This window comes from Trachurus japonicus, chromosome 16 (assembly GCF_045865225.1).
Source record: "Trachurus japonicus isolate A0001 chromosome 16, Traja_1.0".
Taxonomy (NCBI): Eukaryota; Metazoa; Chordata; class Actinopteri; order Carangiformes; family Carangidae; genus Trachurus; species Trachurus japonicus.
This window is the reverse complement of record NC_140922.1, coordinates 31,439,193-31,452,464: the sequence shown is the minus strand read 5'-3', so window position 1 is coordinate 31,452,464 and position 13,272 is coordinate 31,439,193. Positions and strand designations below refer to the sequence as shown.

Here is a 13,272-nt window from a genome sequence, read left to right as displayed (position 1 = left end):
ACACACATAGTAGAGGAACCTTGTTGTTTGTGTTTTGCGTTGTAATTGTGTCTAATTGCGGTTTGATTGGAGTTGTTTGGGCGAAAAAAAAGGCGATTTATTGGCTGTTATCATTTAGCCCCGCCCCCTCGCTCCGCTCTGATTGGCCAGCTGGAAGACATTGTCGGGTAATTTCCTGCAAAAAAAACTCACACACTGGATTTCACAGGCTGATAAAGACAGTAGCATTCAGTACCTGCCCTCTGTGTGTGTGTGTGTGTGTGTGTTGTGTTGTTGTGTTTTACGTACTGGAAGTTGGCGACGCGAACGGCCACGGGCACCGAGGGAAGCTGGGCCGCCCACCTCAGAGTCACATCCTGGTAGACCAGCAGCATGTTGGTGTGGTTGCCTAGCAACAGGTTGGTGGTGCCATCGGTCACTAGAGAAGAAAGAGAGAACGAAAGATGAGATTAATAGTTAGGGGATAAATCTTTAAATACGCAAATAAAAAAGGAGCGTGTAACCAATCAGATCGACAAAAGTGAATGTGACCTTTTTCCTATTGATTTTCAGTGATGGGAATAACGGCGAGTGATCAAAAAAGTTACTGTTTCCCCCGTTATAACGCCATTACCGTTACTGACAATAAAATGTGCCGTTATTTGACTGTTGTATGTTATATCCTTCTTCTTTTTTTCCCCCAACAACTAGTCAGAAAAAAGCCGTTTATCTGGAACAAACCAACTCACTCGGTATCCCTCCGCATCGCCTGTGGTTGGTTAGTTCCAGATAAACAGGAGGTTAGGGTTATGGTTAGGGGGGGCGAGTCCAAGTTAATACACAAATCAATACTTACTTTTCCTGGTAATTAGTTACTTTTGTAATGTAATAATTCAGTTATTAACTCAGTTACTCTTTGGGGAAAGTAACTAGCAATTATAACTAATTACTTTTTAAAAGTAACGAAGCCAACGCTGTTGATTTCTATTTATTTTATTGACACTTTTCAGAGTTTACTGCAGAGCAGCAATGAGGTACGACGGAGTATTAAGGCCACATTGAGAAAAAAAAAAAACACAGTCTTGAGAATAAAGTCATAAATTTACGAGAATAAAGTCGTACATTTCCTACGAGAAAAAAGTCATAACATTACAACAATAAAGTCGTAAATTTACGGCTTTATTCTCAAAGTTTGTGATTTTTTTTTATTTGTCAATGTGGCCCTAATACTCCGTCGTACTGAGGACATTTGGAATAATAAAGGTTATTTATTGTTTAACAGTAAAATGTTGATTCTCCAACCAAGATATATTTGTGTGTCTTGAACCATATTTAAGTGATTATTGCACAAAAATGTGTGTTTGATCCTTAAATCTAAGTATTGGCCGATATTTGCCTCATTGACTGTCACTGGCCACCGGAAAATACACATGCACATTCAATTTGTGAGCGAAAACGTTGTTTTTTGGGGATTAATGAAGATGTTATTTCCTTTATACAAAAAAGAGTAATAAATAACAGAGAAAAAGACATGAGTACCAGCATCGACCATCCGCCAAACTGTTATTTTAAACATCTGTATCAGTATCAGCCCAGAATTTCACACATTCAGGACGTCCAGATTTAAAATCCCACACTGGCCCTAAAGAATAAGCACAAGGAATTTCTTTCTGAGTTCAACACACACATGAGTTTTAACATCTACAACTTAACTTTACTCTCCACTTGTACTTTGGTATAAACGCCCATTCACACATCTGTCAGAAAAATGACGTCTTTTTACATCCCACATCTGGTTTGTATCCAGATTTTTGTCATCTAGATCCTTAATTTTAAGACACGCTGGGGTTACACACACACACACACACACACACAAACACTCACACAGACACACACACACACAAACACGCACACAGACACACACACTGTGACTCAAGGCTTAGAAAACATTAAATATAAATAGCACTTATGTTTTACTACTTATGTTTCACACGTGTCCAGTTGATCCCACCTATGGAGCAGCAGCCGCCACCTAGTGAGATCTGAGGTGACGGCCACACGCAACACAAACACGCCTCTCACACACACACACACACACACACACACACACACACACACACACACACACTGGGGCAGTCATAATATAGTATAAGAGCAGGTCAGCAGGGAGGTACGGTACAGTAGAAGCACAGGGGTCAAAATGACAGAGTGTGTGTGTCGCTGCCACATCAAAGTCAACACACACCTTCTATCTCAGCATCAGCTTTATAATTACAAACTCCTTATAAAGAAAAAAAAGAAGCTCCAATTTACAAACGCATCGTCCCAAAACGTTACTGCAGCTCTGCTCCTGCTTTACTTCCTTCATTTTTCTTCTTTCTTTTTTTCCTCCTCACCTTTCTCTTCTTCCTCTCCTCTCTAACTCTCTCCATTGTTTCCAGTTCGAACGATATTCAACATTTTATGTCTGTTTGACATGTTATTGTGTCTTATTTGGTTAATTTTCTGTGTATATTTTGTCCTCTCCTCCTCTTTCTGTAAAACACTTTGTAATATTGTTATGAAAAACGGCATATAAATACAGATTATCTGATATTTCCACTGCACTTGGATTATAATCCACTCTTTTTTTGTCCCAGAGAGCTCAACATGGTGCAAATTCAGAAAACATGTTCATGCATATGACAAACTGCAAGTAAGCAACAAATGTGCTGCAAATCCAGTCGTACAGTACAACACACTGGGAGTTACTTCTTAAAAAAGAAAAAAAATGATATGTTTCCTGCAGGTTCATCATTCCCCAGAACATTACTGCAGCGCCGCTCCTTCTTTACTTCCTTCCTTTCCCTTTCTTTTTCTTCTGTCTTTTTTGCCTCTTCACCTTTCTCTTCTTCCTCTCCTTTCTAACTCTCTCCACTGTCTCCAGTTTGAACGATATTCAACATTTTATGTCTGTTTTACATGTTATTGTGTCTTATTTGGTAAATTTTCTGTGTATATTTTATCCTCTCCTCCTCATTTCCTTCTTTCTGTAAAAAAAAATTGTAATTGTTTGTTATGAAAAACGCCATATAAATACAGATTATCTGATATTTCCACTGCATTTTGGATTGAAGGATGGATTATAATCCACTCTTGTTTTGTCCCAGAGAGCTCAACATTGTGCAAATTCAGAAAACATCTTCATTAGGGGTGTGCCAAAAAATCAATTCACATAAGAATCACAATTCTCATTTAATACGATTCAGAATCGATATAAAATGTCCCAAAATAAAAAGATGAAATAAATCTGCTGGCTGTCGGCCTCCATTTCCTTAGAATTTAAAAGGCAGCATGTTTAACTGCACTATTTTTTTTTATAAAGAGGCACTTTTAATTTTGTTACTTGAGCAATATGTGATATTGCTTTTATGCAACAGTTTCAACAACTCCATCTAAGCGTGGATAAATGTTTAAAACTCAATAAATGTGAAAAAGACACTTTAGTCATTCTGTCTTGCGAAGCAGACTGGAGTAGATCATGAGGATCCTTTGCACACCGATAGACTGAAGCAGAAATCATTAGGAATCAAATCGTTTTGAATCGAAAATCGATTTTGAATCGAATCGTAGCCCCAAAAATCAGAATTGCATCTCATCGTGAGATAGTAAAAGATTCCCAGCCCTAATCTTCATGCATATGACAAAAAAACCTGCAAATAAGTAACAAACGTGCTGCAAATCCAGTCGTACAGTACAACACACTGGGAGTTTGTTCTTAAAAAGAAGAAACGATACGTTTCCTGCAGGTGCATCATTCCCCAGGTCTGAATTTATTTATTTGCATGTGTTTCCTGTTGGAGGCTGCAGTGTGTGTTGAGCCCTCAGGGCCACCGTACTCCACGCAGCGTGCAAATGATTTAGCAGAGTGAGATCTGTCGTCCGAGTCCTTTTGGAAATGTTTACTGGCTCTTGACAGATTCACCCTCCTCCTCCTCCTCCTCCTCCTCCTCCTTCTCCTCCTGCAGCGTGTTGTTGCTCTAGACTGGTTGTAAATTTATCATTACAAAAAAACAAAAAAAACAACGATCATTAAACTGTTCAGTGGAGACGAGTGACGAATCGGAGGAGAAAAGAAAAGCAAACGGAGGAAACATGAGAAACACACGCATCACTCAGAGCGGCCGTGATCTGAACGAACCTGTCAGTCGTCTGTCATGTTTCTAGAAGACGGGATCATATAATTTTATGTCTAAAGGAAGCGATTTCACATCTTTTCTGTGGTTTTTTTTTTAAAGAGAGAGATGAACTTGGAGTGGAGTGGAGTGTTCGGGACGAGCAGTCGAGCCAATAAAGTTATTTGAGAAAAGAGAGAAAAAGAGAAGACTGGACTGGACTGGATGGACGGATCGAGGGAGGGAGGGAGGGAGGGAGGGAGTGAGGGAGGCAGACGGAGGAGCAGAGAGGGCAGAGATCCAGCCGAGGCAGCTGCGAGGCTCGAGGCCAGAGGGAGGAGGAGGAGGAGGAGGAAGAGGAGGAAACACTCAGGAGAATCTCTGCCGTCCATCCTCTCTCAGCTCTCAGGGTTCAGCTCAGATCCACCGCGTCTCTCTGGCTTCGCGCCTTCCATGACGATGCGACGACTGTCACTGAACGACGGCCTTGTCACTCACTGCAAAAACTCAAACTCTTACCAAGAACATTGGTCTTATTTCTAGTCGCAACAAACCTCATTATACTTAAAATAAGACTCATCACAGTAAAAGTAGCTTGTTTTTAGACACTTTTCACTTCTTTCAAGCATAATTTCACTTGAAATAAGTAGAAAAATCTGACAGAGGAGCAAGTTTTTCTTTCTTATTACTAGCACAAAGACCACTGCTTTCACTGGCAGATTTTTCTATTTATTTCAAGTGAAAATCTGTTTGAAACAAGTGAAAATTATCTAAAAACAAGATTGATTTTAGGTGATGAGTCTTATTTTAAGTGGAAAGAGGTTAGTATTGAGTAGAAATTAGACATTTTGACAAGAAATAAGACAAATATTCTTGGTAAGATTTTGAATTTTTGCAGTGCTGTAATCCGAAGCACGAACGGACAACGGACAGATGGATGGATAAAGGACGATGGCGGGAAAAGCAGCAGCAGCAGCAGCAGCAGCAGCAGGAGGATCCCCAGAGTTCGTCTTGACTTCCAACCATGTGGGAAGTTTTATGTGGTTTTGATTGTTGACAGGAATCATGTCCCAATAAAAAAAAAAAAAAGAAAAAAGAAAGAAAGAAAGAAAAAAGAAAAAAGAAAAAAAAAAGCTGCTTTTGTTGCGCTGGCACATCACGGATTGAATTTATAGCCAATTTCCAAGAGCAATTTAAAATAATCTAAATAAAGTCTGGAACAGATAGTGGCGGGCACTTTGAAAAGCCGAGATATTTTAATTCTCAAATTGAAAACAGATATCTGTGGAGAGCTCTTGGCCCTTTTCTTTTTACGATCCCTCCATCAATCTCCTCCTTTCTCTCTCTCTTTTTTTTCTTCTCTGGATCTATCCACTGGTCTATTTTTTAACTCTCCTCACATCCTCCTCTCCTTAGTTTCTCTTTCCATCCATCCGTCAGCTCTCTGGTGTATTTTACATCAAGTGTAACGCCTCTACGCTCGAACGTTGGATAAACTGAAACAGACAGAAAACATCTTGATGTTTATCGCTCGCTGCTCAGGAAAAGGTTATACACACTTTTTTTTCTACTATTCTGCTGTTTATCCAACTGTAGGTGAATAATAAGTGTTGCCTGTGATGATAAGAATCATAACCGTGACAGTTTTCATCATTTTTACACCGAATTTCTAACAAAAACTGAAGCTTTTGCTGCCGCTTTTCTCCTCTCCTCTGTTTCTAATCGCACAGATTCATCAAAACACACGTGTTGATGAAGATAATAAAGATAAAACCTGCATCTAAAAAGTTTTAAAAGTCATTTTTTACTTCAGTATGAAACGACATCATCCTCAGCTCCTAAAATTAGAACAATTTGACGAGTCTTGGTGCAGGTTTTGTGTTTGATTTCACGTCTCCTCGTTCTAAATGAGCACAATCAAGCTGCAACTGGAAACCAAAGCAAATCGCTAAATCGCTGATTATTGAATAATGACACGGTGTCGAGAACAAAGCCGAGTGTTGAACCTCTCGCTGAAGGTGACCAGAAGACCGGTGTGTTACACTCCTCTCACTTCCTGCCTCCTTCCTCTCAGTGTTGGGAAAATTACTCATCGTGTTTCTGTTTTCATGACTTTATTTTAAAAGTTATTAGTTGTATTATTAGTTAATCTATTCTTAAGTGTGCGTGAGAGGGGGGAGAGGACCGGCAATGGTAACACATGTGGATACCTGGGCTTTACTTTTTCCAACACAACATAAGTATTACCGTACTTTCCGGACAATTGAGCACACCTGAGTATAAGCCGCACCAGCTAAATTGTAAAAGAAAATACATATATAGGCCGCACTTGAATATAAGGCGCAGGTTTTCATGTTGTAACACAAGATATTTACACAGAAAGACAGTAGGGAACTGTGCAAGTCCGCTCGCTTTTCCGCTGTTTTGGTTATGCTCCTCTCGTCCATGTGCATTTGTTGACAACGAAGCCGGCGAAAAATCTATAAATGGAGTAGTGGATAACGTTACATACGATGTTACGGCGCGTAGTCTTAACCGTCATAAACAAAAGATTACGGGTTACGGAGCGCGTTTGTGTTGCGGTGTGCAGAGACGAGACCTGGGACACCGGGGCGGGGAAAAAAGTAGTGGCTTATACTAGTCCGGAAAGTACGATATCTAATTAGTATTTTAGAAATTATAACACGTTACATTACTCAAAGTATTACAGTAATGCGTTACTGCCCAATAGCGCTGTCAGAATGAACTTTGCTGTTCGAACAGAATTCACATTATTTTAATAATGAGAACATTCGAAGGTGGAAACTGACGTTAAACGTGTTCCTTCCGCAATGACACAAATTAACGTTGTGCGTCGTGACGCTTGTGGAAGTAAACATGTTGATAAAAAGAACTATTAAGTTGTTGTTGTGCAGCTTCAATACAAGCAGAGTTTTTTTAATTGCCCGTTTATCCGGCTGGGGCGGTGGCCTACGTGTTAACACACTACATGCACACCTTCTGGGTTTTTTTATCAATCGATCCACAGACCACTTGCGTGCCAATCACGGATCAACTGCGATCCGTTGCACCACTACTTATAATATTTAAATTTCCCTTCTTGAAGTTTCATATTGAGTTGGTAAAAGTTAAGTCTGTTGCAAATGTTACATAACAGATTTGACTGGAAATACCTTTAGTGGACGTGAGACGTAATAAGAAAGAAAAAAAACATTAAAAATGTGAATATTTAACACTAGAAGCATTAGAAATTTGAATCTGATTTGCCCAACGCTGCTTCCTCTACAACTCCAACAACAGCAGAAGTGATGGTGACTGTGATGAAGATGAAGATGAAGATGCAGCCAGAGTGAGATCAATGCAACACACATTTAAACCTATTGCACAATCAAGTCTGGAGCCCATTACACTCTGCAACACAGTGGGATTACACAGAACATCCTGCATATTCATTACAACCACAAGAACTGCTTGTAATTTACAAAACCGTTTAGCCTTGGTATTAAAATGATTTCAAACTGCCCAGTTAAAAAAGTCTCAAACAAATGGAAGTGAAGCCACTGCAGAAGCTTTTTATTTCCCTCTTAGTTTTGTCTCTGCTGTAGTTTGAACTGAAATGCCTTTAGATGATAAAAAAAGGTTTTAGTCTTCACCTAAACCTAAGAATCTCCACATATGGAGCTGCACAGTCTTATATATATAGATCATCATATACATTTACATGTCTGCCTCTGTTATGGACTGTATCCATCCTGCACCATGTGTTTATGTGCTACAGATCGTCCTGCAGTGTGTTCACCGTGTGTGTTTTAATGTGTGTAGCAGAGCTGCTGCTGCTGCTGCTCCACTTTGTTCCATCATGTTCTGCCAAACGCAGCTTCCTGTTCGAGTCCAGGTCCTGGTGGCGCGCGGCCACGGCACACAGCGCTTTGTTTCTGTCGAGTTTTTATTATTTATTTATTTTTTTGTGTTCGCTCACTTCTCAGACGTTTGCTTGTGGCAGGTGCAGCGACGCGTGGAGAGTTCTGTGTCGCTGCCTCGTAACTTTTTCAGACGAGTGTCGCAACAGGATAAATCTGACTCTGAGTCACATGTAGCTACACACACACACACACACTCACACACACAGACACACACACACAGTGCAGTTTTACCACTGGTGGTTCCTGATTAACAGCTGAATGCTAAATGCTAACGGCTAATTATGACCTTTGAACTCGTGCTCTCTCTGTCCTAACTGGTTTGAATCCAACTCACGGCCCTTTGCTGCACCTCTGATTTCCTGTCTCTCACACTCTCCTATCATAATGAAAGCCCAAAATAATATATATTCAAATGAAATAAGTTGTTTAAGTTTTAGCAAAGTACTTTTTATTATGAATAATGTTGAGAAATCAATCCATGGAGCTGTAGATAACGTTATTTATCATCTACCATGTTACCATGTGTATATCTGTGTAGTCTTATCTGCCATAAACAAGAGATTATTCTTTCTATTAAAAAATATTACTTACAAAGGGTGAAAAACAACATATGTTAACTTATTTCTTTTAAATGATTGCTCTTTTACACTTTACAATTGTCTTATTTGCTTTTAATCATGTTTCAGTGGCAGTGTGATACTATGTCTGTATGTCTGCCCTGGTGGTGAACCAGTTTCCCTGTTGGAATTAATAAAGTTTTCTAATCTAATCTAATTCACTGACCTTGAAATGTTTTTTGGATACCTAATACCCTCCAATAATGGTAGCAGTATTTCAATGGAAGGTCTATAAAGGGTTAAAAGCATTAATCTAGAGAAAAAACACCTAATTTCTACTGAATAATGAGTTCATTTCCTACAGGTTTCTGTTCATTTGTTATTCCTCCTCAGTAATGAAACAAGCTTTGATGTTCGCTCTATTCCTGCTAATGTTCCTACTGATCCTCTGGCCAGTTTAAGTCTCTAACTGCAGCGGAGCTAGAGACAGAGACAGGGGACGGACAGGTGAAGGTGAGATGGTTTTTGTTTGTTGTTACCTGAGGCGTAGGGCAGGAAGCAGCTGGGGTTGAACTCCAGCTTCTTCATGAAGCGGATCTGACCGTTGTCACGGAGACAGTAGAGGTTCCTCTCACCCAGGATGAAGATGGAGGAGGAGGAGTGGGAGAAGGAGGGAACCGACAGGTCCAGGGCCTGTTCGCCCAGGACGAAGGTCCAGTCGGGCTGGAGGAACACACACACACACACAGACACACAGACACACACACACACACAGACACACAGACACACACACACACACACACAGGTTATAAAGTGTTTATCCAGTGTGTGAGCTGTTCCCACTCGATGAGGTCAGACATGTGTCACATGTTCTGTGAACATCAGAGCTTTTGTGCTGCTGCAGGAAAACTGAGGTTTTTAAAACAGAACAAAGACCCAAACACATCTGTGTGAATGGGCTGAGGAGAATTTACCTAAACATTAAAAATAAAATAAAAATGTTTTATAATTATCAATATGACTGATGTTGAAGATCAGGATCATGTTTGTTTTTTGTTTATATTTTTCAGGCTCACTCCATTTTTTGTATGTTGCTGCTCTTATTAAATCTAGTCATTTCATTATCTATCATAAAAATTGTTATTGGTTATATATTGTGCAGTTGTATAGAAAGGTTTCCAAGGAATCTGCTTATTTATTGATTTATTTATTGATCTGTCAGTTTTGGGGTTTAAAATATTTTTGACACCTGTGGAATATATAATTTGTTTATACTAGCATTTACATGGCTGACAATAACAATGCTAAAAGTTTGATTTATTGTGTTTATTTAAGAATGTGTGTGTATCTATTGTACTGGATTCCTTTTATATATATTGTGTAGAATTTATTTGAGGTTCTGTTTTTATGGGTGTGTCGTGTATCATTGTTTGACTTGTTTTAAACAAATGCTACTGTTTCTGATTAATTTGGCTTCTGCCTCTCTGGGATTATAAAGATAATTCATCCTTCAAATTTTAACTTGATCTGCACCAATACACAACCAATAACTAATTTCATTTCTTAAAAGCTTCATTTAAAGAAGGTCCTTCCATGATTTTATAGATTCTATGTCACTTACTTTAATCATTCATTTCTATATTTCATGTTTATTCTGTTTTCTATGTGTTATCTTATTATTTTATTAATGTTTAACTTAAACATAGGTGTTCATTTTGGTTGGTGCTGTGTTCAGGACTCACCATCAGCCTCTTGCCTCCGGTCTTGAGCGGCAGGTCTGGGTCCTGTCGACTCTCTGCCTCTGTGGCCACGGACAGAGTCTCATACCTGAGAGAGAGAGAGAGAGAGAGTATAAATAAAACAGACACACACGTCACACGTTGTTATTTCAGATGTATAAATGTTTACTTGCAGTCACAGAGTTGTAGATTATAATATTTTACTTTATTCAGCCTCTGCACTGGCTGACTTTTAAAGGGATAGTTCAACATTTTGGCAAATTGGCCCATTGCCATAATCCCTATAGTCGTAGCAGTAGGTTCGTTACCTTTAATTGTCGGTGCAAGCTATTTTTAAAACGGCGGAGCAGAGCCGCGAGCTGCTCAGAACTACGCTACGGAGGCTAATGGGATTTCTTGGTTTCCCTCATCAAACTCATCAAATACACAATCCAACAACTCCAAAACGCTCTGGTGGACAAGTTGTGACCTGCACGTTCACCACGCTATGAGACAATAACAGAACGTTACCACACAGAGTTGTTTAAGAGGGAAATTCATGTAAAACCGCTGATGCGCGTTGCCTTCAGGGACAGTTTTTCATCAAGCAGTCTCTGTATTTCCCTCTAAAACAACTCTGTCTGGTAACGTTGTGTTATTATCTCATAGCGTGGTGAATGTGCAGGTCACAACTTGTCCACCAGAGCGTTGTGGAGTTGCTGGATACATTTTAAAAATGAGCTTGCACCGACAATTAAAGGTAACGAACCTACTGCTATGACTATAAGTATTGTAACAATGGGCCAATTTGCCAAAATGTTGAACTATCCCTTTAACCTTTAACACAGGAAAAGATTGGTGCTTCACTTTTTTTTATTGTGTTGGCTGCAGGAGTGAAATGCCCCTTGCTCATGGACACTCTGCAACTGCACACACACACCCACACACACACACCCACACACACACACACACACACACAGATCATTTCTCATTCGACTATTCCCACCAGATATTCCACAGCCAGTCTAAAAAAAAATAAATAAAAAAAAAAAATCAAATTAGCGACTCTCTGGTTACAAATTTTGCTTCTTTAACCACCGGCCCAAGACCACAACAACACTGCTAATTTTCCTGAGAGGAATTCCATGTGCTCGGTCAGGGGCAGAAATCCTAGGACACTTCATTCATTCATTTATCCACATTTAAAAAATAAAAAAACCTGTGTGGAAACATGTTCATTATTAACTTAAATCCACAGGTAGCGTCTTTATATTCTCCGTCTCCCTCACAGCTGCTGTCGGGTCAGTCAACACGCCGCTGACCCGCTGCTCCCCGGATCTGCGGTCTATCAGTTTTAATCAGTGAAGCAGCAGCAGCGAGGCGGCGGCGGCGGCGGGGGCTGAGGATAAAGTAGTCGGACTGATCTGTGGTCAGTTGATTTTGGCATCTTGGGTGGGTGGGTGGGCGTCGGGAGTTTTCCAGTAAGAAGCTGGCAGTCGGAGCGGCTGGCTTGGCGGGAATCTATCCTTCTTCTCCTTCCCTCTCTGCTGCAGTAACACCTGGATGGACGGACGGACGGGGGGAGATCCAAACGGCCCCGAGCCGCAGACCAAACACTAAATAACTGCTGATTTATCCACTCGCAGCTTCTCTCTCTAACGTAACGGAGATCCCAACCACAAACTCTGCTGTGGATCAGAGCTGTCAGGTGGCAAATCGACCTCCTCCTACAGTACTGTACGTCATACGGCGCCATAATCCAATATGGCTGCTGCAATGCATTACAGGCCCTGTGATTCATATTATATAATACAATATAATATATGATGAGAATAAATTAGTCAGAGTGACACCATCAAACATATTTTACTAAGATCAGTCCTAAAACTTTAAGGATTTATGCTCCACAGAGGATTGACCTAATAAATTTTAACTTCAAGACAAAACACCTGCAGAAAAATAAACTCCCATCATCCTCAGCTGTGCTTCGTATTGTGTGATAACTTTAAAATTAACACTGATCAATCAACTTTGATTTGAAAAACACTTAAAAAACCTTCATAAACTGAAGACGAAGAAGGACAAATTATATAAGAAACCTGAAATTGTGTAACCCTCCACTGGTACCGATAACTTCCTGCTTCTCATAACCGATGCTGATGCCAATAACCGCTACCTGAGGTTAAGAAGATGTAGAGAGTAAAGATGAATTTAACATTATAGTTCTTCTGCCTCTGACTTAACCAAATAATATAATCGACATCACGGCTGTAATCACAACAAAAACAAAGACAGTAATGACTCATCAAAAATCAAATCAACTTTGGTGGCAAACTGACTGAAAATGGCTCCAGTAATGTGGCTTATATGTGTATATTTGCCGATAATTATCAGCCAATATTGGGCCGATAATGATCTGACTGCACCACTAGTTGTCGCGCATCCCTTGTATTTTTGCAATTTTATGCAAAGACATTGCATTAATTAGCAAAATTGCAAGAACTGGCAAAAACTGCGGGAGTTGAAAAACAATGTGGTTTGATAAAAACTAATTGTAAAGCATAAATGATCTTTAACCACTGAGCAGATGGTTTTGTTGATCTTCTCTTAGGAGGCGATAACGTTTCACATCACGTAATTTCGCAATATTCCCAAGGCAACAGGGGGGAAATGGCTGCTCTCTCCTGTGTGTGAAGGAAACATGCAACATTTTTCAACTTTCTGCAAAAAGATATATTTGACTTTGTTGCAACGGAAACGCGGTGGATTATGAAATCATCCAAGTCCCGCAAATTTGAGAATAAGAATAAGAGAATAACAATGACCTTAGAGGGAAAGTCATCTGCCTGTCTGCTCGTCTACCATCTGCAGATTGATTACAAATTATTTCACGCATTTTGCACGGAAATCAGCAATTTATGTGGCAAAAGCGCAGCGTAAT

At 39.9% G+C, this 13,272-nt stretch overlaps 1 protein-coding gene across 2 annotated transcripts in view; it reads right to left on the bottom strand.

Annotated features, from left to right (window-relative positions):
* The window catches only part of bbs9 (Bardet-Biedl syndrome 9), a 290,122-nt gene that overhangs the window by 245,926 nt on the left and 30,924 nt on the right, over positions 1 to 13,272 (bottom strand). For both annotated transcript variants that reach the window (XM_085803054.1, XM_085803055.1), the window contains exons 7-9: positions 10,356 to 10,440; positions 9,153 to 9,336; positions 289 to 418 (exon numbers count right to left, since the gene is read on the bottom strand). In XM_085803054.1, coding sequence (XP_085659180.1) covers positions 289 to 418; positions 9,153 to 9,336; positions 10,356 to 10,440 — 399 coding nt within the window. The remainder of the gene's footprint in view (positions 1 to 288; positions 419 to 9,152; positions 9,337 to 10,355; positions 10,441 to 13,272) is intronic.